This window comes from Tympanuchus pallidicinctus, unplaced genomic scaffold, assembly GCF_026119805.1.
Source record: "Tympanuchus pallidicinctus isolate F22 unplaced genomic scaffold, pur_lepc_1.0 scaffold16, whole genome shotgun sequence".
Lineage (NCBI taxonomy): Eukaryota > Metazoa > Chordata > Aves > Galliformes > Phasianidae > Tympanuchus > Tympanuchus pallidicinctus.
In genome coordinates, this window is record NW_026294679.1 from 34,320,874 (window position 1) to 34,348,613 (window position 27,740).

The following is a 27,740-nucleotide window of genomic DNA, read 5'->3' on the forward strand; positions in this document are numbered from 1 at the left end:
TCTTCCTTTATTACTTCATTTTTTGCAAGATAGAAGCCAGTGGCTTTCATACTAAACTAAAATTCAATCCATCATAAAAAAAATTAATCATAAATCTAGACTATGTTTAGCAGTGAACAGCAACAGTTATAAATTAGACCTCACAGTCTCTGCAAGACTCATGGCAGACTCTATGCAGCCATCAAAGTTGGAACAAGTAAATCCATCGCCCCCACAAATCAGGAGAGGTTGAGTATGAAGAATCATTTGTCCTGAACAATTGGGCACTGCTTTTGTAACCTGAAAAAGAAAAGAAACAGGGAGATACAAAAGAAAGTATATTATTTATCTGGATTCAATGCCAGAAAGATCAGTACTACCTAGAAAAATGTCTTCATATGAAATGCTCTTTCCATCCCAGATTTTAGATTCTAATATTAACCATCAAATAGTAAAATATTTATCTTGAGGAGTTAAGTAATTAGAATAATGCTCTCCTGCATATGGAAAGCAGAAATTTTACTGCCCTGTCCAGTCTTATTCTCAGTCTGTTTCAGCAGAAATAAAGCCTGATCCTGGATAGTTCATGATGGGCAGCTCAACCCAAAAGCCTTCACATGAAAATGGTTTCTTTTGTTTCAAAATCTTCCCATCACAAAATGTGTAAAAAATTAGGAGTTCAGGAGGTAAACACTCAGAAATGGGAGATGACAAAACATCAAACAGTAAAGAAGTTCATGGCTTGAACACACAGAAATCAATACAGAAACTTTGAAGGATTCAACTACTGTGCTCCATAGTTGTTGGCTTTATTTGCTTCCTTCATCATCTGAGACTACAGCTGAGGCAAAGCATTTAAATGTTAATAGAGCAAAGACATTTAATCCAAATAAACCAAGTCCTCTGCCCTCTGACTCACAAAGATAGCAGGCACGGGAACTGTGCACCAACACCACTATACTGGAAATCTGGTCAAGCACGTGTGCTAGATCTCATGGTCTTACAAGATCTAAACATAGATTAGAAAAGCCATTGGCTTTTTATGTTATCCTGTCTATTCTCTTAAATTAGGATCACTGTGATGCCACACTGACTTAATGGACAGAAGTTGAGCAGCACAGCCCCAGAGGACCAGCTCTGCTCCTCTTTTCCTTGTATATGTCCCCTCTGTTGGCTTCTCTGAGAGCCAGAGAGTGGGATAGCACGGCAGGAGAAGGAAAACACTGACTGTCCACATTGTACCAAGCCAGTACATTCCAGAGTAGCACTGGTGTATGTCAGAACAGAGATAAGGCAGCAGGAGCAGCAATGGTAGGCATAATGGCAAAGAAGGTCCACGTAAAACGAAAAAGAGAAGGGTGAGACAATGCAGCACAGATTGATGATGTAGTTATGAGAGAAGAAACACTGGAAGAGATGTTCTGGTAAAAGGAATGACGAAATATGACCCAAGGATGAAATGCTGAAATAGAAGAAAAAACATCAAGAGTGACAAAGAGAGAGGAAAAAAAGCAGCACAACGATGGAGCATAAACAGAGATCAAACCACAGAGATTATAAGGCATGATATGGAGAATGTAATTTTCTTTCCATATTCCCTTGATTTTCTGCCTTGCTTTTGGTCCAAAGATATGTTTTGGGTTCCTGTGCAGTAAACTGTTACTGAGCTCTATTGTGGCAGTGTCAGCTCCAGTGAACAAGATCAAGACCCAAGGCAACTTGCTGAGTCCAGGGGATTCTTCCAGTGACTCAGATGTAGCTCACCGTTGGCAAGAAGAAGGCCCACAGTTATAGAGCAGCCACAGAAATCAATGCACTACCAAAAATAATCCTCACTACAAAAGCAGTAAGCATGCACACATATACATATGTAGAGGCAAAAAGTGAGACGCAATGCACAGGTGTATGTAGTGAAGTCTAACAAAAAAAATCCCAGTCATATGCATTTAGAACAGGTATTGTCCAAAATTACTTTCAGCTACATAGCCCAGCCTGCTGGATCTCCAACCTTGGAAGACTTAGTGACTTTTACAAGGGTGGATAGTGATAGGACAAGGGGGAATGGTTTTAAACTGAGATAGGGGAGGTTTCGGTTGGATATTAGGAAGAAGTTTTCACACAGAGAGAGGTGATGCACTGTTCACAGGTTGCCCAAGGAGGTTGTGGATGCCCCATCCCTGGAGGCATTCAAGGCCAGGCTGGATGTGGCTCTGGGCAGCCTGGTCTGCTGGTTGATGACCCTGCACATAGCAGGGGGTTGGAACGAGATAGTCATTGTGTTCCTTTTCAATTCAGGCCATTCTATGATTCCATGAAGACTTTAATACTCAGCAGGAAAAACCCATGGTGGAATTGATCTAGAATTGGCAACGGTTATGCTTTAAGCAAAAGGCTGAACTACAGACCTGAAGAAGTCTTTCTGTGGTCCAATTTATATGATTCTGTGTTTTGCCAAAATCCCTTGCACATGTAAAGTGCCTCTGTACAAGGGATGGTTTGGGATGCTCGTGGCTCTGAAAGCTAATAGTGTCTTATCATAATTAAAGCAGGGGATCCAGAATTGCATCTGCGCTGATCAGTAGTGTAAGTAGAAGTTTGGAAGTCCTAATCCCTCATCTGCCATGGATAATTGTAATGTCTGCATTTTAATCCCAGGATTGTGTTTGGCCATGTGAAGGACACTACAGATGGATTTAATTAACAAGCAGGATAAATCCTGTCTAAAAGAGTCAGGGGAAAGATGCACCAATCTTATCAGTTCCCCTTGCTTCAAAGACAACAGGTTATTATAACTGAAAGTAAAGACAGCTTTGTGATAAAGGGGGAACTCTGTTCCAGATACTTAATTCCGGTAGTGATTATTTTACAGGGTGCACACCTGGCAATAGAGATCTCTTACTGAGGTAACTGATCTGACCCTATGCTAACTTATTCGCAATTACATATTTACATTCACCCACTGAATTAAAGATTAGTGATAATTCTTCCTGTGACACAGACATAAAACTCAAGCAACCACTGGAACTGGTGATTTTAGTTGGTAGCAGCAGATTAGGTAGCACGCAAGAGAGGCAGAAGATAGTGGGAAGAGCTGTAAGTTGTACAGTGGCATGGTGTTCGAGAAAAGTTCAATGTCATGAACATCAGCATTATCTTCTGAACAAACATTGTTCCTGCAATCTGCTGGAAATGTGGCTGAACGTAGTGTTAAAGTTATTGCAGCTAAGAGAAAAAAGAATCCCAGGGGCAGAATTGCATAGTTCAGCTGCATGCTGTTTCTCTTCACGGTAAGTGTGGATGAAGTGACAGATTTCTGGTAGCAACTGTTTTATCAGCATAGCCTCATCTAATTTTGTTTAGAAATACTTCTTACTTTGTTTTGGGAGCCCTTTCCAGACTTGATCAACCAAGCACTTGATAAAAATCTCCGTAACACCTCCAGCGTTTGTGCTCACATGCAGTTTGAAGGAAAAAGGTAATGCATAAGAAAAGAAGACAGAATCAGAAAAGGGTGAATTAACAATGGCAACTGTACAGACATGCCATAACTAACAAAAAAAAACCCTGAACCAATAAACAGGAACACATAGAACACATGATATGAAGCACCTAACACATAAATGCATATGTTAATGCCATTTTCATATGACAACAAACACTGTGCACTGGAAAGTGACTTGTAGACTACCAATAATTAATTCACAGAAAAATAAACTTTGTCCTAACGAGACCAGATTCTCGTCGCTGGATGCTAATCAAGGGGTACAAGCAGACTTCACAGCCATCATCTACAGTAACTTTTCCAGACTTCATAAAAGGAGAAATTTTTAGGGGACTGCCTTAAGTAAATATTTTGCATTGACTTCCACATTCAGTTTCACCAATGTAATTTAACTTAAGAGGCTTTGGGTAAACACGTAGATATACACCAATCCTTGAGGAAATTGCCAACAATTTCCTTGGATTTTTAAGAGACGTCTGTAAAATATACACATTTTACTACCCTTAGGTAGTTTACATTAAAATACTTTTTGCATAACATACTGTTAAATTGAAGCAGGCCAAATCAAATAGTAACAATTAGTATATCCAAACACAAGAACTCTCACTATTCTGTGGTAGGGTAGGAGTTTTGCTAATAAAGCCACATGCTTTCAGAGGCAGAAGAGACAGAGTTAGTCATATTTTTAAATACGAAAAAGATCTCAGCAAAGTATGTGGGATTTACTTCCTTCCTGTGCACTGCTCCTATTCCTTCTTATGAGGATTGTTGCATAACTTAACACTAAGCCAGGTCTACTACATGAAAACATGACTAGAAGTGATCTGGCTATAGCTAGCCAGCCATGAACACTGCTCGTGGCCACTTGGAGGAGGGCATTATGGGTATTGCATGGATATCTCTTCCTTCTCCTGGCTCTGAGGATGAACACCACCGGGCTGCATGATGTCCTTTTTCTCAGGATACCCACTGTGCCTGTTCCACAACAATACCCTCCCAGCTGCTTGATCAACCATGGGTTACCTGTGAGTATCTCCACTTGTGACACTTTACACTAGCTGCTTTGGGCAGGGAGGGCACAAGATTCTCCAGGTGGCTGAGAATTAGCTGCTGCACCTCTGCAGGATCTGAATCCAGATGCTCTTTTCCAAACGTCACCGTTGTATGAACTACAACAGAGGGTCCAATTTCATGTGACTCTGAAATGAAGAAGAGAGATGCTTCTAAAAGATTACTCATTAATATTTGCATTCCCTCAATACTGCCCATTGTGTCTCTCTCTAGCCTAGAATTAAATATGTATCTGCAGCACCACCCTGTTCCTCCAGTGGGAGAAATACAAGAAACAATACAAGTTATTTACAAGAAGCGCAGTAGAGAAATCAATACTTTTTTCAATATTTGTAATGGCTTTCCCATTGCAATACCTCTACTTTTCTCCTAGAGGAACCCCAAGGCAAAGGACAAAAGAAGGAATAGTGTTTGCAGAGTTTGCAGTGAAAAACATCTGCTTACTCTATAATTGATTGCATATTAGCCATGCAATACTACCTACATAATTGACACTAGAATAAAACCAATACTTTACTTTTGTGCAGGAGAAGGGAAACAGAAGCCAGGGCAGGTTGGCTTGATAAATCATTATCTTGATCTACACAAGTGAACTCAACTTGAGTTTTGCTGTTCTAGTGACTTCCAGGACATCAACATGGGGTTGTCTACATACAGATTTTGAAGAGTGTTAAGGTTCATGCAATCTGTGTGTAGTGAAAATGCTTAGTCACAGCCCGAAGCAGTGATTGAGCATCTGGTGGAAAGGCAGGGCCAATCCAGGGGAGCTCAGGTACATGCAATGGACCTGAGTCACTGGAAGGGATGGAGTGAGGATCCACACCCTCCAAGACCTCATTGAAGGGTTGGCAGTGGATACAAAGGTATCTCTCTGGAGATCCCTTCCTACTTGTAGACCTCTCAGAGGTAAGCAGCTTACATCCTTTATTTCTGTGCCCACGGCTGTTGCATTTGAGCAAATGTTTGCTGCAGCCTAAGACATTGCTACTCCCTCCCTTAGAAGCAAAGTCTTTTCAGGCTAAACCTCTGTTAGAACTATCAAATTCCTAGAAAAATATTTCATTTGCAGGAAATGAGCATTTTCTGACCAGATAATCCATGCAGAAAGAGGGAATTGAACGCTTTCCAACCATAGAAACCAACCTGATAGAAATCTTTACATCTTCATTGTCACTGAGGATACATAAGGCTCCTCCTTTGAGAAGCCAACATATTCCACCTTTCAGAAGCAACCTAAACTTCATTTCCTGATAAAGTTTCTGCTTATTTGCTGATCTCTTCAGATTACACAACTAAGACACATCAGGGCCTAGTCCAAGCACTCACAGAAAACATGAAATGATGGTTTTCACTTCAACTTGGATGATCCTTACACTCAGTCTTTTTCTTAAGTGGCTCAGTCAACTTCTACTAAATGTGGGTGGAAAAAAAGTGCATGATCTACAACCAGCGTGGATATCGGATGGAGGTAAGGCAGATCTGGTGTGAAGACAGTTGAGTGAAACAAGACCTAGAAGCAGAGACTCAACCAAAGAGGCCATCTTCTTCCCCGGTGAACTGGCTGCCTGAGGGTAACCTTCAGTCTCACCTTCCTGAGATTTCCCATCCCTACACTGGTTTCACGAACTAGCATAGGCCATTACCTCTGTTCACATCAGGTTTTCCAAATGCCTGCAAAATTCATGGGAACGCCACTCAGTCTGTCCTTTCCACTTTGAGGTGGAAAACAAGTATTCCAAGCCTGTTGTCTGTATGTATTGCCAGGGATAGATAACAAAGTAGGGAAGCGGATTTTTTTTTTCGTATGTGTGACTTGGCAAATTCTTCCACATAAACTTGGTAAAAAGGCTCATTAACAACTAAGCATTTTATTACCATAAATACTCATTGCTTGCTGTGACTTGCTGTAGCCAATGATTCTTGGACAGGGCTTGCTTCTTCCAGATCTCACATCTCTTCCATAGCATGTACAAAGCAAGTTTCAGAAGAACAGGCAGTTCAAGTTTTTAATTCCTCCTTAGAGCTACTCATAGCTTGGAGAGCTTCCAGAGACCACTGAGTCACAGCCTTCCAGTACTGAAATACGCAGACTGCAGGGATCAAATTTAGCTTCAAGTCTTTTTTTTTTTCCTACAAAAATATTGGCTAACGGAGGAGTTTAAAATAGACTTTTCCCTGAAAGCAATGAGGGTATCTCAGCCTCAGTGCCATAGAGCTCTTACACCAGGTATGAATGACTGCAAGTTCAGCTGCAGCAAGAGCAAGCCTGGTATTTTCTTCCCAGTGTGTTTAGATCAGGCTGTAATGGTTAGTTTAAAAACTAAAAACTTGGCAGGGCTTCTCATGAGATTTTCATTTCCTTTATTTGTGGTGAGATGTGAATACTCTATGGCCGTGATGGTAGATGACAAAGCATCATGGGAGATGCAGCAAGCCAGGGAATGCTCGGCAAAGTGTGGGTAATGATGTGAAGGCAAATGGAGGCAGCAAAAAACTTTCATCTGCTCCCAGTTCTCCCTCCTCTCATCCCAGCTGCACAGCAATTAATCCAATCAGTTGATGTGGTGGAAGGGGTAGATCAGAGCTCAGATGAGACAGCAGAGTTGGCTGCAGCTTTTATAAATACATCATTAGCCAGCAGCCATTCTGCCAGTGTTGGCAGAGTACCCCCTCCAATCCACAGTCACTGAGGGATCCCATGGAAACTTGGGAGCAGCATGCTTCTGCCTGGTGTTTTAGTCCTTCCAGCCCATGCTACACCAAAGCTGCAATGATGTCATGCCTCCCCCGGAGTGCTGGCATCCGGACTTGTGCCCTATGTTCAACCTCTCCTTGGTGGCATACAGAAGATGCAGGCCTAAAAATGTAGGTTTTCTTTGTTTCAGTGTTTTCTTCATTTTAGAGTGAATTTCTTTTTCATCAAACAGAATCAACATCAGCACATGAAAAGCGAAGAACATGAGGATTTTCAAGACTCAGTGTGCATCCATGTAAACAGAAAGGAACTGTGTGATCTTTGGCATATTTTCCCATCCAGCCCCACATCCTGCCTGTGGCAGTGGTGTTGTCACAGCAGTGGCTACATGCCCGCTTTGGGGACCTCAAAGATGCTGGAGTTGCTATTTCATGAGGATGAGTAGATGGGCAGAGCCAGGCTTTGATGTGAGATCCAGATTTAACAAAACCTTCCTCCCAGAGACATCTTTGCCACCACCATGTCTTGGCCACGATCACTAACTACCTGAGTTATTCTGAGCAGCCTGAAGGGCTGAAAGGAGCGGTAGGAAGGATGTGAACAATTTGTTTCTTTTTTTCAAAGTAGGAAGTTCTACCGCTCCCTCCCAGACAAGTTAAAAATATTAGGGTCTCTACACCCAAGAAACAAGTGATAGGACAAGAGCAAATTGTCTCAAGTAGTGCCAGGGAAGGCTAAAGTTGGATATCAGGAAAAATTTCTTCTCTACAAGGGTTGTGAAGTACTGGAACAGGCTTCTCAGGGAAGCAGTGAGGTCACCAACTCCACAGGTTTTTAAAAGACACGTAGATGTGGAGATTAGGGACGTGGTTTAGTGGTAGGCTTGGCAGTGCTGGATTAACAGCCGGGCCTTAGAGGTCTTTTCTAACTGAAACAACTCTATGATTCTATGATCAAACTCCAGCTGCACTATCAGCCTGACTAGAACTTCTTAGTAAGTCTGAAACTAAATCCAAGGAAAAGGAAAAGGGGAAAAGAAAAGGGTTGAAAAATAGAAGCTAGGAATTAAAAAGTGAGGATCTAAGTGCATCTTCCATATCCTAAAGGGCTGAAGACAGAGCCAAACTATTTATAGAAGTTCAAAGTGAAAGGACTTGAGAAAACATATGCAGTATTAAGCCTGCTAGGATTATAATCGTCCAGAAAAAAGGACGGAGCTAATAAAAGTTACTCTGAAAAAGACCAGGAAAAACAGCCAGCACAGCACTTCGGCTTGTCACTCAGGAACATCTGGTGTCAGAAAGGTGGCTTCTACATTTGGATAACACATTTAATGCAGAATATAAGATGAAAAAGTACAGTGTCCTGGGTGAAGCAAAGTTGCTTGGGCTAGAAGCATGGTTGCACTATTACGATAATAAAGACTTATGACCATTCCTTGCACTTATTCTTTACAGCAGTGTAGTGGCAATATGAACAGCCCATGTTGCCAAATCCTCCCACAAAGACCTTGTTCTGCCCTGGTAAGCCTAGAGTACCCAATTCACCATGGTAAGCCCAGGTGTAAACTCTGCTCCCATTGTGGCCACATCCTCCTTACCACTAGTCTTAGGGAAGGAAGGGAATAGACAGTTTAAGTGTTTGCAGAACCAAAAAACTCATGAACACCCCAATAAAAGTACAGCATACCACTTGTCAGAGAAAGCCCAGTGTGAACTGTCTGCTCATCAAAATCTTCTCTCTTGCAAAATGCAAAAGCTGCTTTTGTATGGTACAGTTGAAGAATCTATCCCAAGGTCAGGGTTCAGAGTCTCTGAACCAAAAAAAAAATTGTAGAGATTTAAATGGTGCAATTAGCTTGATCCCTGGAATCCACAAAGGCCTGAAGCTGAATGTTTCTTTAGCAAAGAGAACTCCATCAGTGCCTGAGACCTTTAGTATTCATTTGGCAAGTGGTCAGTATGGTATCCATAGGATTCTGGGAGCATGATGTGTTGACAGGCTCCTATAGGAACTGTGTCAAGAATTTCTCTCATTCCTGTCCAGTGGTGCAAAACCTGGAGTCAGAATAGATGCCAGTGAAAAAAATAACACTTGGTTGCTCCCTACCCCTAAGGAAGTTTTACTCTGAACTGGGAGTTGTGCTTTGCTGTCCAAAACCCATTCTGATTCTGGATAACATGAGAGGAAGGAAAAAGGTTTTATCACTTCCATGTCAAACAAACTCTAAAAGCAGGGCTGAGAGGAAAGCACATAGAAATACTGCTGGACAGTGCAGAGAGCCTCATAAAACTAGGGGGAAAAAATAATAATAATAAAAATATATAGAAGAATAATGAATAACTTCAGCAATCCTAGAAAATAAGCATGGGAGGATTCACTTTCAAAAATTATTTTAAAATTAGAAAAAGATACTCAAATTACACTGATCTTGAAAACCTGCAAAATAAACCTTCCCTCTAAATTATATAACGTCACAATCCTCACGTAAAAGAAGAGTACTGCTTCGATTTTTGTGCGTCATCTATCTTTAATCCTCTGGAATACAAAGAACTGCAAAGATTGCAGTATTTCAGAAATGAGGCTTGAAACACCGAAGGATTACCACTGTCCCCCCCCCACCCGACCAGTTTTAAATATTGATGGAGTATTTAAGGCAGCCAATCAGACAAATATTTAATATTCATACATAGTGCGCAGGGAATTCAACATACATTTTTGTAGGCTCTTTCTTATGTAACTTTTGAGCATATTACCTCTATAGATGGAGATGTACTTCACTGCAACACTGCATATGGGAAAGCTGTCCTCACGGCAGCATTCAGCCCTAGGAGCAAAGGCTGATACTTCTGGAGAATGATAGACAGACCCGCCTCTCTGCCATTTCTAATTCGTACCAACAAACATATCCTGTTGTGTAATTACAACAATGCTGAGAACACACACCTGATAAGTACTGCAGCCACATCCGATGGGCAGAAAAGCAAATTTCCCTCTTCAGACTGAAGCAATGAAGGAGGGATGCACTGCATACAGCGTATATAGGAGAGTGTATACAGCCTAGAGGAGGGGAGGTGGAAGTAGGGAGCATTCAGGCATTAATATGCTGGCTCTCTGGAAAGGATCAGTCCTGATAGGTTTCAGCTGCTTCTTCACCCAGAGAACTGAACACTAACATAAATTTTAGCCTGAACATTTCTGCTTTCTCTCTCTGATCACTGACACTTTCATTGTCACCCATCTTCCTCCGATGAATCAAGATCAGTCAAGGTTGAAGAATGGAGTAAAGATGAATGTCTGGTCAGCTGTGTGACCAGAAGGACTGGAGCCTGGACTCCATTTAAGGGCTGACTGACACTGAGGAAGGATCTGTCTTTCGAGATTTCTCCTCCTGGAGTTTTTCCTGTGAGCCCAGGACACAGATAAGCTTTTCCATTCATTTCTGATGATCCCTTTCCAACATGATAATCTTTTCAGCTATATGCTCTCTAAAGACCAGCCTAGGTTCTCTGTATACTTGTCAATTCAACATCTGTATACTGGTTGATTACACACCTTTGACCTAAGCTCAAATCTGCAAAATGCAAGTTCACCAAGAAAGACAGTACAGCTAAGACATATGGTTGACTGTTTATATATCATAAGGAGGGCCTCATGGGACAGAAATCATCTTCAGTTGCTGGAAAAAAACGACTTGTGTAAACAGATCTCTCTCATGATAGGAAATCTCAGTGAGAAAGGTATGTGTCAACACAGATGTTCTAATAGTTAGCTGTTAACAATATGCCCCAACAAATACTTTGCTTGCTCTTTGGATGAATTTCCTTTGGAACTACCAGACACAGTAACTGCTGATTTGATAACTTGATTTTTGTTACATATTCATTGCTCTCATTGTTGGTGCTTCAAATCCACATGAGTGATCAGAAAAGGAAAGGATGGGTGAGTTCCTCACCTGCGCTGTGTCTTCTACTCCACCAGAATCAGGTGGCTGGGAGAGAAATACCAGTAGGTGCTATTAACCATCAGGTAACTCATCCTTAAACTCAACAGCGAAGATGTTGCATGCAGGAGAACATCCAGCTGCACTTTGTCAGCAACAAGAAGACAATGACAGAGGAAGAAAATCACTCTGTATCTGTTTTTTTTTAATATTCTTTCTCATGCACTTGCTATTGGCTCTTGCAGGAAGAAGCCCACCAGCATATTATTTGTCAGCCTTTTTTTTTTCTTTTAAGAATTTAGCCTATTCATACAACTACACTAAATTATTTGCACAAATAATAAAATTGGGCTTGCACAGCAGTGAGTTTGTTCATCAACATTGCTCTCAGCAAACTGGTGAGGGTGTTTTGATGTAAGAGCAAAGTTTGCAATGCCCAGTGTGAGTAACATCGCTGGTGTTTATGGACTGCTGGCAGGAAATAATGAATCCCGCTTGAACAAGAGAGACTGTGTACAGGAATCTCCTACATCTAAATCTGAACATGTTTTAGCACAGTGAATGTCATGATGTGTAATAACTACCTCTTGAATTTTTATATGATGAGAATCCTTCCTTGCTCTGTAGCAGTGTGTCACCATGCTTATTATGGCACCCTAAAGGTGTGCAGATTTTCATTCTCCCTTCACCAACATGGCTAAACTCAGTCATCATTTCAATGTGAGCAAGCAATAGAGTTGGGAAGTATTTTCAGTTCCCAACTTGCTTGATTGCTAGCAGTTATTCTAGAGATACTCTATGCCAATATATTTCCCAGACCTCTTGGTATACGGAATATATTTAATAAATAAAACATATAGCTATTTCATTGCTATCTTCCAGAAACAGATGAGTAGTGTCTACCTAGTGGGATGTTCTCCAAGCTTTACTGAGCAGCTGTACAACATGCAGCCATTTGAAGGATTTTTCCATGATTATGAAAGCAAACTAGCGAACTCTGAATTAGACTAGGCAGCCTCAATTATATAACTTGTTACTACTTCCAAGTGTAGTTAGTGGAAAGAACAGGAGTTGAAAAGTAATGGATGACGGGAGATAAATTGGCATGGTTATGAATCAATGTTTAAACAAAGGAACTCAAACACTTTCTTGGAATAGCAACATTTTGATGTTTCAAATCCCCTGACACTGGTTTCATAAATGCAGTAATGTAAACCATGTGTTGGGTGGTGATTTTGTGAGGACCTTCCCGCTTTCATTGTGTATTTTATTACAGGCTAAATGTGACATTAAATGCTATCTACCATGGCTTAGAGTTAAATACTTGCTCTGTTCAGAATATCAACACTCAATTAAACAGCATTTTTCATGATCTACTCCCTCTATTGTCACTGTGTTTAAGGGAAATAATGGGAGCACTGACCTACATTGCGTTTCTTATTATCGATGGAGATGAAGCGTATGCAGGGATTATCGGTGATGTACTTTGCAGCCCAGGGGACATCAATCCGTGCACCGACTTCATAAAAAAGTCCCAGAGCATAGCGGGAGGAGTAGCTTGCTGATTCCAGTTGCTGCTTTTGCCTTTCATTAATTACTGTGGGGGAAAAAAAAATGCAAAAAAACTGAGACAATTCAGACTGTCCTTTTTCTCTCAGAACATTAAATGCACGAATTCTGTGGTTAAGCTGATTACTCCTTCCTGAAAACAACCAGACTGCTAAAACTAAGAATCTAATACTAACCCTAGTGCTTTGTAATATTTTTCTGGGACACCTCTTCATGAAGTCTTAATGGCACATTATGCAGAGTACGTCCTTCATGTGCAACCCTCCCCATCTGTGGGTTGTTTATCTTCTAGATAACGTTGCGAGACTTTGATGCCAGCTGACCTCTTCCCAAACATTTTCTCTGAAGGTGAACAAGTATTTCTTGGTAGGAATAAAACGTGTCAGTTTGCCCCAACAGATAAAGTGAACGATCACATGACTTTGCAAAAAGAACCCAACAAATGACTTCATATATTAAAAAAAACAAAACAAAACAAAACAAAAACAAACAAACAAACAAACAAACAAAAAACCAACAAACACAGGAACTCTTGAACTTCTGGGAGAAATAGCCACATAGACCCTCCAGTGTCTGAACTGCAATTCAAATAGACATAAAAAACACCACGGCATTTCACTTCAGCGCTATGTTTTTGGGTTGTACTGAAATAGCCAGACTACTAGCACATTTGTGATTGAAAGCAAAGAAGAACTTATCCTAAATATTTTTTAGCACAGCATGAGAGGGGACAACCTGAGAAATTCTCAGAAAGGAGAAGGTTCCACAAAGAGTTTGTAGTGAAGTTCAATAACTTTAGCTGAAGGCATTTTATGGCAGGTTAGAACATTTCAGAGCAACTGTGAATCCACTTCTCCCTGTGATTAATTCTGTCTTCCAATTGCTTCCCATTAACATCTGCTTTTTGCTTCAGTTTTCCAGTCTTCACAAAATGCTGCCCAAAGTAGTTCAGCCTGGGATAGACAAGCCCCACGCATGAAGCCTGGTTTGCCCGCATGCCTTGCCCACTCCACAGCCACTTCCATATGACAACATTAGCATGCATCAAATTACGACTGGCCTTGCTGTCGTGGCTAACATTGCTCCTCAAAACATCCAAAACAGGAAGGCTTCACCACATGCTACACCAGCATGTGTTCTCTCTTTGGGAACAGATATTTCCTGCTGTGCCAGTGTGATAGTCCAGTACCCAAGCTATAAATCAAACCTCCTTGCTTGGTCCAGTATCAAGGGACTCTTGAGTCCTGATTCAGCCATGCTAGCAGAACATTTTACTGCATTACTGCAGGACACACAGCTGACAGCATATTCAATCACATTGAGAAGTCCTTGCAAAAACTGCCATGGAACTCAGAGCCTACTGGTCAGCAAAAAGATCCATTCCCACTGCTGCTGGTGTGCTCACCTCTCACAAGCATTAAGGCTGCTCACGTCTGGATTCTATTTAATACTATAAAAGACATGTCAGGGCTCTGGCTGCCATTTCAGCATGCAGCAACTGTATGTATACTAGTGAATGAAAAGTGCCAGAGAGGATTCTTCAGCGCAGGACCTGGTGGCAAACTCAAGGGAACATTCACCTCACAGTGGAATGGCCGCTTTCCAGACTGAGGTCAGCATATCCCCTGGTCTTGCCCAGCCTACATCATTTGCTCAAAAGAAGCTTACCCCAGCAGAAATATTGTGAGGGCCTTCACACATCCAGGATGGGGGACATATAATCTGTGTTAAGCACTGGAGGAGGAATCTTTGAGCTCCATAAACTGCTCTATGCACAGAGAAGCCCAGAAGAGACCATGAGCACACTAAAAAGCTTTACATGCAGAAGACAACAAGTAGGTAATGGCACCATTCCTGTGCCCACCCAGAACTGCTGTCAGCTTCCAGATGTGACATCAGAGGGCTGTTCTAACTCAGGTTCCTGGCTGTTTTCCCCCACTTCATCACAGCTTCTGCATCTACATCAGCTTTACCTAATCACCAGCACACCAGAACACTGGAAGTCAGATGTTATCCCAAATCTCTTCTGTAATAAACCTTGAAATGCACCCCCCTAAAAGGCCCAGAGATTTAAATTATTTTAGTATAAATACTTCTGGAGACAGAGAAATATGAGGGGCAGATAAAAGCAACAATCAACTTGTGAACACTGGTGTCACATTCCATAAGGGGTAACCAGATTCTTGTTAGTCCTTTACAGCTGGAGAGGGGAAAGGAGGAGAAATAAAGGATTTGGCACTGGAGATGGTAGTAATGTGGCAAGAGGAAGACAAAGGACAAGAGACAGGACTGGATGAGCAAAATGTACTCTTAATAAGCTTCCTTTCTCTCTCCTGTTTAATTTCCCCTCTGTGAAGTTGTGGGGACACCTGCTCCTGGACCTGTATCTTTTTAAGGAGGATCTGTTCTACCTCCTTTGGTAAATGTAAAAGGAAAACTGGCTTCAACAGATGAAGGCTGAGTTGGACTACCCGATGATAAGAAATTGGTTGAAAGATCACAGTCAGAGGGTGGTGATTAATGTTCAGGTGGAGGCTGGTAATGAGCGGTGTTCCCCAGGGCTCTGTCTTGGGACTGGTGCTCTTTAACATCTTTATCAGTGACACTGACGATGGAATCAAGTGCACCCTCAGAAAGTTTGCTGATGACACCAAGCTAAGTGGTGTGGTCGACACAGTGGAAGGAAGGAAGGGATGCCATTCAGAGGGACCTCAACAGGCTTGAAAGGTGGGCCCAGGTGAACTTGATGAGGTTCAATGCGGCAAAGTGCAGAGTTCTGCACTTGGGCTGGAGGAATCCCAGGCATCCATACAGACTGGAAGAAGCAGTCCTTGAGAGCAGCCCTCCAGAGAAGGACCTGGGGGTCCTGACGAAAAACTTAACATGAGCCAGCAGTGTGCTCTTGCAGCTTGGAAAGCAAACGGTATCCTGGGCTCCATCAGAAAAAGAGTGGCCAGCAGGGACAGGGAGGTGATTTTCCCCCTCTACTCTGCTTTTGTGAGGCCCCATCTGCAGTACTGTGCCCAAGTCTGAAGCCCCCAGGACATGAAAGACAGAGAGCTGTTGGAGAGGGTCCAGAGGAGAGCTACAAAGATTATCAGAGGGCTGCAGCACCTCCCCTACAAAGACAGGCTGAGGGAGCTGGGCTTGTTCAGCCTGGAGAAAAGAAGGCTGCAGGGTGACCTCATTGCAGCCTTTCAGGACCTAAAGGGAGCCTACAAACAGGAAGGGAATCAACTCTTTGAAAGGGTAGATAACAGCAGGACAAGGGGAAATGGTTTTAAGTTGAAGGAGGGAAGATTCAGGTCAGATGCCAGGGGGAAGTTCTTTACAGAAAAAGTGGTGAGGTGCTGGAACAGCTGCCCAGAGAGGCTGTGGATAACCCGTTCATCCCTGGAGGTGCTCAGATGGACGGGGCCCTGGGCAGCCTGGTCTAGTATTACATGTGGAGGTTAGCAGCCCTGCATGTGGCAGGGAAGTTGGAGATTCATGATCCTTGAGGTCCCTTCCAACCCAAGCCACTCTGTGATTCTGTGATCCGTTCCTCCTCATGGATTTCAGAAAGTGCTGTAAGTATTGGGTCAAAGACCCCTTGGTGCCTGTGGTCAACTTCCCTTGGCAAAGCTGCCTTCACCTAAATTATGGTGTAGTATCCCATTCATCTTACCATTGGTTTGTGTCCAAGACCCAGTAATGGTGATGCAAGAGCTGCTCTTCAAAGCCATTTCTTCTCACTTGACCCAAAGCATGTCCTGGTTGAGGAACCAGGCGACTCCCATCAGTGTCAAGAAGGGGATTAGGCACACACATGGGGCTTGCTGGAGAACTGCCCCAGAGAAAAGGATGCCAACATGATGGGACCTTGAGCACCCCACCTAACGGGAAACATTCCCCACTCTCCTCTCAAGCTGTGAATTTAACAGTACAGGCCCTCAGTGTCAGCATCTACGAGCTGTCTTGGAGATCCTTCCATGCCTACTCCAAACAGCGATGTTATCAACTTCAGTAACACTCTGTGCCAATTTCCAAATATAGATCACACAATGTGTGATGAGACAGATGTGTCTCGAAATTCCCATTCTCACACTTCTCTCTCTCCAGCCAGCATGAGAACACAGCCTTGCTGTCTGCCCTTGGGTGTCACTTCATCCAGGTAAGGACTATGAACAGTGCAATTCTGAGGAGTCTGTCACCACTGGGCCCCTTTCATTATAAGTAGTCACAATGTATTTACATATATTTGCTGTGCTTCAAAAGAAAATTAAAATCCTATGAATGAGCAAATAAATATAAAGCTGTAATATCCCATCTAAACCATCACTTTTTGTCTGGCAATTATTTCTCCTGGAGGGAAGAAAATGAACAAAACCTCTTTCAACCCAAGAAGCAAATTCCCCCAGCAGAGCTTAGCACAAAGAAAACTTCGTGTTCTGCGAATATCTGAGATTGGTAAAAATTGCAGCGGTGTTCGGGCTGCATGGCTTGCTCTATATCCCACCTCTGGTCTGTGTAAGATCATACCTGCCGAGTGACATTTGCTTGTTTATTGTGTGGAGTGCTTCAGTGGGTACAACCTTCACAAGCTCAGTATTGCCAGCCAGCTGGCTCTAAGCACCTCGTTTAAGACTTGACATTGCTTTACAGACCTGTCTTCACAGGCTGTAAAGTTGCAGAAGGTGTTTTGGGGTTGTTGGGGGGTGGATGCTGAAGAGTAGCGCTGTCACCAAGGTAAAGTTACAGTTCTATAGACAGTCGTTAAGCCCATACCTACATATGGAGCCTGGAAGGACGATGCTGGCAGAAAGATGAACAAGAGGTGCCTAGGTTTTTGAAAAAGTATGCCTGTAGTTCATGAGAATCTAAACTGTTGCAAATTTAAAAGGCAGAGGAAGATTAGATTGTTTGAGATGACAATAAAGCGATATCATGGTCAAAATCTACCAGCAAAACTGACAACCAAAAACCTGAATGATATGCAAGACCAATGCTACAGGTTTTAAGGCTGATGTTTCATTCTTTTTATGTTTCAAAAAGGGCAAGTTGATCTAAGGACACGAACAGAGCCTTCACTCTCAATTTCCATGCTTTGATTGATTTAAATGAAAACCAGACTGTTGCTTTAATGTTGTGTATGAAACCATAAAATAATTTTTAATTTTTCCCATTCCAACAAAACTGGTTAAGATGATTTTAATAACATTTTGGGGGGGGGGGGGGGGGGGGGAAACAAACCAAACAGCTTTCAGAACACAGAATTATCCAGCATACAAAAGCCAACCACAGTGATATTTTTAAAGCAATGCACAAAGACACAAAAATCATACAGTTTCCACTGAAAAACTCAGTACAGTTGCACTGGGAACACCACTGAAGTAAGCGTCCTCTGGAGATTCCATCACATCAAAGCAAGGGATATGTATACTTTATTTGCTGTTTCTCCAGACACTGACAGCAGAGTGGATTACTTATCTTTCACACCCCATAAATACAGCCAGGGTCTTTTATCTGCTGTTCCAGGACTTTACTGTCACCTCGCTGCCTCACTCACGCTGTGGGAAGGAGAGGACCTAGAGATCCCCTTTGGCCAACATGAGGAGAGCTTTCAGCTGGCAAGCAGGGAGTACAGGCACTGCACCACACAGGAGTTCAGCACTAAGCCTCACCAGCAAGCAGAGGAAGGGTTGAAAAGTGCACCTTAATCTGCAGAAGAAAGGAAACACCTGAACCATTCACCAGCAGGGACTCTGGTGAGGACTGGACTCACAACTGCACTTTTGAGCAAGCAGAGATAGGAAAGGAACAACGGGAGGCCAAAGGATTCAGGTCAGTTCAAAGTTTTGCGCACCTGTTGCTGTAGGTCACAGCTGCTGAGAATAGGGCAAACCACAGGGAAAAGAAGATCGTAAAATGTAAGATGCAGTTAAAAAACTGTTTTGGAATGTTTTACTATTCCTAATTCAGTACTTCTAAAAGCCAGCGTGTTCTTTTCTCCCCATGAAGTCCCCACGTGGTTCTAGAGCTCAGCTGGGATACTTGTACTGAGCTCTTGTGGGATAAGTGCACAGGGAAGTGCAGACAAACTTTGGTACATCTTTAGCTTTAGTGGGAATGCTTTTAGAGCCTATGTTCAGCTTTACGACCTTCCAGGACTATCCTCCCAGTTCAGTGTCACCCCTGCTCCACGTAGGCCTGCTTTCTGCACTTCCTTAAGCCATTCGTAGCAAGCAGGTCAGACAATGAGAAATGGAAACAGCCTGACAGCTAATGTGATTTGTGTAATGGGATGAAACAGCCTCCAGTATCCATCCTCAGGGATTACAGGAGGAAGGCTGCCCTTTATCCCCCTCTGTTTGAGTTTCAGCAACAAAAATTTTGGATGAAGCTTTGTCAGCAAATGTGCCTCGGCACCGATTCCCACTTCAAAGTATTTGCCAAGAAAATGTTCCCTGCTCTCCTGAAAGGTCAACATCAGGGATGGATAACAAGATGTCTCTACACCCAGGAGGAATCTGGCCATCTTTTCCAAATTTGGTAGGCACTGAATGTTTTGCAGCAGATGAATTAAAACTTTTTACATCACAAGGACCCCTGGGATATCCTAATGCTGCTCAACTTGCTCCTTGAGTAGAAAGGCTTTCCGTTCTTCCACACATTATTTTTGAAGTCATACACTCTTCTCACTTCAATAAGCTCGCAATTGATGCTATCCTCATAAGATTTTGTTATTTTCTCAGATTGCCTTGGTCAAGACTTTATTTGCAGTATCTGACTTACTGATATGCTGACACAAATTCAGCAACTAGATGCCACCAGTGACACAAATATCTTTAAGTGGCTCGTGGTCATCTGTAGTAAAAAAAAGTTTAAAAGGGAACTCTGTGGTTAAACGGTAACACATATTTTTAGCCTGGTACCATGTTAATAGATTTTATAGCAGCATAGGCAGCTGAGCTGAAGTACATGGAGACACCGCTTATTTTCACAGCTGGTGAAGTGCTGCTACTATTGCTATGTTTGGAACATAAATTATTCAGAGTGGTATATTACCTGAAACCTTCCATGAAGGATGTTTTTCCTAAGAAGGCTTGTTGAGCTTGTACATGGATTTCCTGAGCATGAAGCTGTTGCTCCAAGGTGTCTAGCCACATGGCGAAAAAGGAGAAAAGACCCAGGCAGTCCCCTGCTGCATGGCCGTTAAAGCTGACACCACGCCATGATGCTGGCTCTCTGCCATTACCATGACCATTTCAAGATGCAGACTGTTCCTGCTTCTGTGTTTGCGTAGGAGGGAGCAGAGGTTATGAGAACGAGTGGGCTTTTAAGCTCAGCTTCCTTATCAAACTGCTTGAGATTTTAAAACACACAGCAGAACAGTTAAACATAACTGCGCCTGTATTTGCATTGAAATACTCACTGAACACTTCTATATGGTTTGCCTTTTCCTGTTAGGCTCTGTTTGAATACTGCTGTTTGAATGCAATGCAGCGCTTGGTCTTGTGTGCATGTCCAGCGTCAGGATAACTTAAATAATTATTTCAAATCATTGTAGTCCTGATTGACTTGACAGAAAGCCACTTTATCTAAAGTTTATGGCACGTGAAGGAAACTCAAATGCATATTTAGAGAATGAGAATTAAGCAGAAAGCAAAAAAGCAGGAAAAAAAAGCAGATTTTTATGAGGTTTCTAATGATTCTGAGAAGAGCTAAGCTTCAATATATGTCCCCTAGCTGCACTAACCAAGATGACTACCAATCCAACAATTATTAAACTAAAATCTTCATCAATTTGCACAATAAACATTCACATTTATTTCCTACAACACTGTACATTGCATTTGAGTCAACTGTTGCTGTAAGGAGTGAAACAGAACATTTTTAGGCAGCTGGTAACAGGGTAGAAGGCCATGAGTGCAGTCTTTGACCTGATCCCCATGTTACAAAGAACAGGATATGAAATTCATAAGCAAGTAAAACTGAAGGAGGAGACAAGAACTGAGTATCACGGTCTGAGCTCTCCTTAAAATCACATCACCGCCCACTCGGGGAATGAAAGCAGTTCTGTCAAGGTTTGAGACGCAAACCTTTTAGCTGGGAAGCTTCTGCGCCCTAAGATGAGCCAGAAAAGAAGAGGACTTGTGCGGCTGAACAAGGAACTTTTTCTGAGATTCTGGGAGAAAATGAATTTATCCCCTGGGGAAGAAGGGACAGGCAACTCAGGGAGAGCACAAGGAAATTGCTAGGCTATGAAGGGAGAAAACTGGAAAGGCTAAAGCCCAGCATTAGCTCATCTTGGCCATTGTGATTAAGGACAACAAAAAACGTTTTTACAAATAAACTAATGGTAAGATGGGATTCACCCAAGGGTGATGAGGGAGCTGGTGGATGCGATTGCCAATATGCCTTCCACTGCCTATCAGTGGTCCTGGTCAACACGAGAGGTCCTAAATGACCAGAAATTTGCCAATGTGATGAACTAGGGAACTACAGGCCTGTCACCCCAACCACGGTGCCAGAGAAGATTATGGAACAGATTATCTTGAGGGAGATCTCACGGCAGGACAACTGGGGGATCAGACCCAGACAGCATGGGTTCATGAATGGCAGGTCCTGCTTGACCAACCTCATCTCCTGTGACCCGCCTGGCAGATGAGGGAAAGGTTGTTGATGTGATGTATCTGGACTTCAGCAAAGACTTCAATTACTGTCTCCCACAGTATCTTCCTTAAGAAGCTGGCATCATGTGGTTTGGACAGGTACACTCTTTGCTGGGCAAAGAACTGGATGGAAGGCTGGGCCCAGAAGGTGGTGGTGAATGGAGTTAAATCCAGATGATGACTGATAACGATTGGTGATCCGCAGGTGTTAGTACTGGGCCTGTCTTGATTAATTTCTTTACTGATGACCTGGATGAAGGAATTGAGTGCACTCTCAGTAAGCGTGTGGATGGTAGGAAGGCATCAGAGAGATCTGGATAGGCCAGTTCATAGGGCTGAGGCCAAGAAGATGAAATTCAACAAGACCGAGTGCTGAGTCCTGCTCTTTGGCCACAACAACTCCAGGCAACACTACAGGCTTGGGGCAAAGTGGCTAGCAAGCTACACAGAGGAAAAGGATCTGGTGGTGTTAGTTGACATTCAGCTGAATGTGAGCCCAGGTAGCCAAGAAGGCCAATGGCATCCTGGCTTGTATCAGAAATAGTGCAGTCAGCAGGACCAGGGAGGTGATCATCCCCTATACTCAGCTCTAGTGAGATACCTTGAATATTGTATTGAGTTTTAGGACCTCACTGCAAGAGGACATTTTGACGTTGGAGTGTGTCCAGAGAAGGACAAAAAATCTGGTGAAGGGTCTGGAGCACAGGCCTTATGAGAAACGGCTGAGGGAACTGGGATTGTTCAGTCTGGAAAAAAAGAGGCTTGGAGGAAATCTCATAGCTCTCTACAACCAACTGAAATGAGGCTGTGGTGACAGGACATAAGGCACTGGCTTCAAGTTGTGCTATTGGAGGTTCAGGTTGGATATTAGAAAGAATTTCTTTTCCAAAAGATTGGATAGGCACTGGAACAGGTTAGCCAGGGAAGTGATGGAGTCACCATCCCTGAAGGTGTAAGGCTAGGTGTAGTACCTGGGACACAGTTACTGGTCAATATTGGTCGGTAGGTGGACAGTTAGACTAGATGAACTTAGAGGTCTTTTCTAACCTTAATGATTCTATGCTTCTTCCAGATTTTCTGGGGAAGGAAAAGAAATAAAAACCTGTATGGAGCCAGGAAGACATACTGACTCCTTCCAAAAAAGAATCTGAGTACTAAGGATTGGCCAAGAGATTTGGGATTTATTTGGAAATTTGGTACACCTGCAAACAGTTCCAAGAAATTATGTAATAAAGACCGAATAAAATACATGTAATACACATATACTGTATGTCTGTATATAATACATATTATTTACATATATTTCACAAATGCACGCTGCATTGTAGGCATCTGCAGATAATAACACTATGATAAGCTATGCTATCACATTACTCTCATTAGCACTACTGCAAACACGCTTTTCATACTATAAGCAGAGCAATACTTACTAAAAAATAAATTAAGCTCATTGCCACATCTCCTCTGGATTAATTCACAAACTAATCTACAAATTAATTCAGGTTCATCTTCCTGCTGTCTCTTATTATTACTGAGGACTTAACATAAGTTTCTTCCTACATAAGTTACCAACTGTTACATAGAGTTCTTTTATTCTCTGGCACCAAAACGTAAAAGCTCATTACTTACATAATTTTAATCATAAAACATTTAGCAAATTATTTATGCACCTGCTGTACACTGCATTGAGCTGCACGATGAAGTGAGAAGATTTATTTTTTGGAATATGACACTAGTTGCTAAAACAGCATTAAAAGCTTTTCATGGCAACAAGGAAAAATGCTGTCTTACTTCCCTGAGTAATGACTCGGATGGAATAAATACATGAATTTTGCCCAGTGCCTGTGGCTGCTGCACTGCAGCTCCTCACTGACTGCAGCAGATGAACCTAATGTCACGCCAAGCTTTGCACAGCTATCAGAGGCTTGCCCTCAAGATCTTAGCTCAGATCCAGTCCTTGCCATGTCTTCCTATTGCTAAACTAAGTCAATACCTGCAGCACAATATCAGACGGTGGTAATGTGCACTCACAGGATCAAAACGCAGCTTCACAATAATGGGTAACAAAGATATTTCAATTTAAATAAGTAATGGAGAAAATGCTTTCAGGCATTAATTATTGAGGAAGCCACTAGAAATCTTTGCCTATCAGAAAAAATTAACTTCTTTTGCTTTCCTTTTCAAGCATACAAGCATTCTTAGTTTATTATCAGGAAGAAGTAAAAGCGAAGGGTGTAAGGTAGAGTTGTTGATAATAATATTAAATGTATTTTATAAATTAAAAGGGATTGCAATCCCTTCAGAAAGCTACTGGTAAGAAGCAGAGGAAAGGCACAGGTACAGAGAAATTCCAGTATCAAGTTCCTAGAAAATTAATGACAAATCACACAAATATTTTGTAGAAAATACAGACTAAACTATGTTTAGATAAAGTCTGTCATTTTCTACTCTTGGAATAAATCTTCTCATCATGAGCTTAAATATAGGAATATATTCAATTGTAGTTTAAACTCCCAATGAGGCTTTCAAGTTGTTGTTTTCAAAGGTATACAAATAATTTTAGAGGATGGGCTCATATTCCACTAGGAGAGGAATGAGAGGACTGTGCTCATCTTGTCAGCATGCCTATCTATAAAATAAGTACCAGGAAAACACAAGAGGTATCAGAAGAAAGACAGTAGAGCACAAGGCAGAAAGTGTGAAAGATTCAGGAAGATGCTACAAGGCAAAGATGCTTGTTTCTCACCTTGTGACCAAGAAAACAAACGGCTGCTAAACATAACCTGTCACAAAAAAGCATGTATAAAGGCAACACCCAGAGCAGGGCATCTGCTACCCAGCACTAGCAATTTTCTGATTGCCAGCGCTTTGCCTAATCACATCCTATTGCTACCACAAAGCCTTTAATTCACCCCAAATTCTTATTAAATGCAACCAGTGAACCTGTCTACCTGCTTTACTGTTATTATAGGTGCTGTAAGGAAACAAAACCATAATGTTTATGCTTTCAGGAAGAAAATATCTTTTTTCTGAAAAACAAGTTTTATTATTACAAAAGATGCTACGGGAAAAGTTTATTATTACAAGCTGTCAACACTAATAATTAGCTCAACAGAATTTAAGACACAAAGTTTCAAGAATCTGTATCCTCAGATTAAGCTACATAATACTAGAACATCACATACTAGAATATCACTTAATACTTAACATCACTTACACACTTTCTAATCATGCCATGAAAACTGGTATATAACATAAAGCTTATTATTTACAATACTGCGTAAAAAACGTTAAAAAAAAATCCAATCCATTTGTTTTCATTTCAGAAACATTCAAGCAACTTTGAAAGATGACACACATCCAATTGCAGGAAAGGAAGATTCCACAGGACAATGGGAAATGCCAAGGCTTCCCAACCATCTGTTTGTCAGACATCTCCTGCACTACCATCCCACATCTTTCAGAACCCATTTCTCATGCCTTCTTTAAAACCTTCCCCAGATAAACCATTTTCTTTTAATCTCACACCAAGTTCTAGTGCCTTTAGTATTACCCATCAGGCAAAAAGTCTCAGGATATGAAATGCTACTTCAAGCTGCATGTGCTACATGTGAGGTTTACATTTACTTCTTTTTTCTTTAATCACATACACAGTGTCTGTATATTTCTTTTTTGTTTTTGTTTTGTTCCTATTTTTTTTTCTGCAACTCAATTAGTTATAGATTTCATGGGGCTTTCCTCCCAGTTTTAATACAGCAAAGACTGAAAAACTGAAACAGTTTTACACTTTACTATTTTTAGAAGCATATTTGAATTCTTATGTGCATATTTTTGTAACTACGAGGATGAGAGAGCAGAGGAAAATATACTTTCTGATATATTTCAGCACAGCAAATGTAAGAATCTAATGCAGGGGGTGGAAAGGGCGAGGAAGGGGAGAGGAGGGAATAAACTTGAATAAAGAAACGCAAGGGAAAGAAGTAAAAGAGATGAGAATTAAAGCACCAAGCAGTACGTACAGGGGGACAAGATGTATTTACAAGGCAAAAGGGAAGGAAGAAAAGATGATGTAAAACATGGCAGAGATAACAGATTTATGAAGTAAAAAGTTTAAGGATGGTCACTTTTCAAAAAAGTAAAGGATGTATCGAGAAAAATGTGAATTGGGAAAGAGAACTAAAATAAGGCAGAGGTAGGTCAGTGAAGGCTCACAACTAAGATTAACAGATACTTTTGTGCATTTCCATAGCAGATGTTCTGTCTCCCTAAATTTAGACAAGACAATGAGATGAGTTCTTTTACTGAATTGGCAGGGTACTTCATTTTCGATTATGTGGTTTAATAATTAAATTGCCTTGGCTGGTACTGTATGTCTGAAAGCCTCTACGACGTTCTGTTACCTTCACTCTGGGTGCTGTGGTTATTGGAGATACTGCTTAAGATAAGACCATTTTTTCTACTTTCTCATTCATCTGTGCAATATTTTGCAGCAGAAACCAGTTTCGGGGTCCCTGCACTTTCTTCAGGTCCAGATCACAGCCACACAAAGAGGTAGGCCCTTCTGTTCTTCAAGTTTTCTTACTAACATTTAAACAAATATTTGATATTGATGTAAAAGACACAAAAACATGCTGATGGAATAAATCCAGTTTGATGGATACTACCGAGACTGTTGCTGACAGGAGTCCATCCAAATGTAGACGTACGTCTACATGAGGTTTACAGATGTCACTGTGAATTCCTTAAGAAAAAAGACAATCAATTTATTTGTTTCTGCATTTAACTTAAACCAGTACTCTTTGTCTGTAATTGCAGAACTCTAGATATCATGCTCACAGTGGACCACTGCATCCCACGCTGCTACTGCTAGCACAGGTGTACCCGGAAAGCACTGATCTGCGTCCCCAGATGTGTTATGCTAACAGCTTTTGACTACACACATTGCTACATGCTAGATCTGTATTTAAAGCTCAAGTGGGAAGCAAGCTCACAGGGTTTTACCCTGAATGCCCATCGTATTGGCCAGAGGTTAGCAGACCAACTAAGTGTTACAATTGGTAATGCCTGAATTTCAGTAGTGTTGCTACCCACAGATTGCAGGTTTCTTAGAAAGTTTATGTTAGTAAGCAGAGACATTTAATTTACTACTGTCTATAGCTTAACATTTGATAATAAAATATAAATTAAAGAGAAAAAAAATGATCTTCTCCCCATCTCTGAAAACCATGGCAAGCCTCAGGCTCTAGGACACACTGTCCAAACTTAAAAATCTGTCTGAAGACTTCCACTGTAAATGATCAGAAGAGTTGTCTAGGGAATTCTTTTCTTCTCCCAACGAATATGAGTTGTGATTATTCTTCTAAAGCACAAAGCCATGCTAGAACAGATCTCTCTCATAAAGTAATTAAAATTAAATTAAAATAAAAAAAAATATTGTATTCTGTAATTGAATCACTACTAATCACAAACATTACTACTAATCACAAACAGGTTTTGACTTCATTCTACATTTGCATAAAATAACAAGAAATGTTAAGACAATAAACGAATAGGCCTGCACAGTCAGGCTCATCAGCAGATACGATGGTAAAATACACTAAAAATGTAATGAATGCAGGAATATTCAATTATATTATTGCCCAAAGACAGGAAAAAAAAAAAAGTGAGAGATCTTTTATCAGACAAGGATGCATAAGAAAATAGAAATGCAGTACTGAGAGAGCTCTTATTATTTATAAAGACATGTATAAAAACACCGGAAGCTAGAGTAGCAAGTAGGAGGAAATTATGTACAACACCTATCAGATGGATACCAAAATGCTGCGTCCAATTTTGGTCTTAAGAAGGATCCAAAGGAGTAAGATGTCTGAGAGGTGGGATAGTTAAAGAGGAGCTGTGCAAACTGCCTTCTGACCCCAATCTGCATGTTTCTGTGAGTTGAAAGCCGTTTTGTGCTTAGTCACTTTATTTTACCCCACTCCTTGTAGCTGGGAAGAAATTACAGGACAGCGAGCATTTGAACGTTGGCTTTTCTTCCAAAGGTTGAGTTGATTCATGCACAGGTAGCATGCAGACCATACTCTCACAAGGACTGGGGACCCAGAGGAAGAACATGAAGGAATTTTCTGCACCTTTAGAAAGCAGATCTGAAGGAGAAAGTGCTGCTCTCTCTGCCCTTTGCCCTACTGGATATCAGTCTGTACAGCTTACATTAGATAATACGAAACTATGACTTCCCCATTCAAAACAAGTGACCTAGTATCTCAGCTAGAAAAGGGATGCTCTATTGTATCTCTCAATTACTCCTGCTTTTCATTCTGTACATGG

General features: G+C 41.5%; 1 protein-coding gene and 1 long non-coding RNA gene across 4 annotated transcripts in view; one reads left to right on the forward strand and one right to left on the reverse strand.

The window, feature by feature from the left end:
- RNLS (renalase, FAD dependent amine oxidase) overlaps positions 1 to 27,740 on the reverse strand; it is a 63,902-nt gene continuing 36,162 nt past the window's right edge. Inside the window, exons 5-7 of one of the 3 annotated variants that reach the window (XM_052676886.1) lie at positions 12,614 to 12,787; positions 4,505 to 4,680; positions 1 to 279 (exon numbers count right to left, since the gene is read on the reverse strand). In XM_052676886.1, coding sequence (XP_052532846.1) covers positions 127 to 279; positions 4,505 to 4,680; positions 12,614 to 12,787 — 503 coding nt within the window. In that variant the 3' untranslated portion in view covers positions 1 to 126. Of the gene's footprint in view, positions 280 to 4,504; positions 4,702 to 12,613; positions 12,788 to 27,740 lie in introns of all 3 variants that reach the window. The other 2 variants (XM_052676888.1, XM_052676887.1) reach the window with 2 other exon arrangements.
- On the forward strand, positions 15,355 to 26,607 carry LOC128077555 (uncharacterized). Its single transcript, XR_008205054.1, has 4 exons — positions 15,355 to 16,912; positions 18,277 to 19,290; positions 25,904 to 25,964; positions 26,229 to 26,607. It is a non-coding gene; the product is annotated as an uncharacterized LOC128077555 (long non-coding RNA).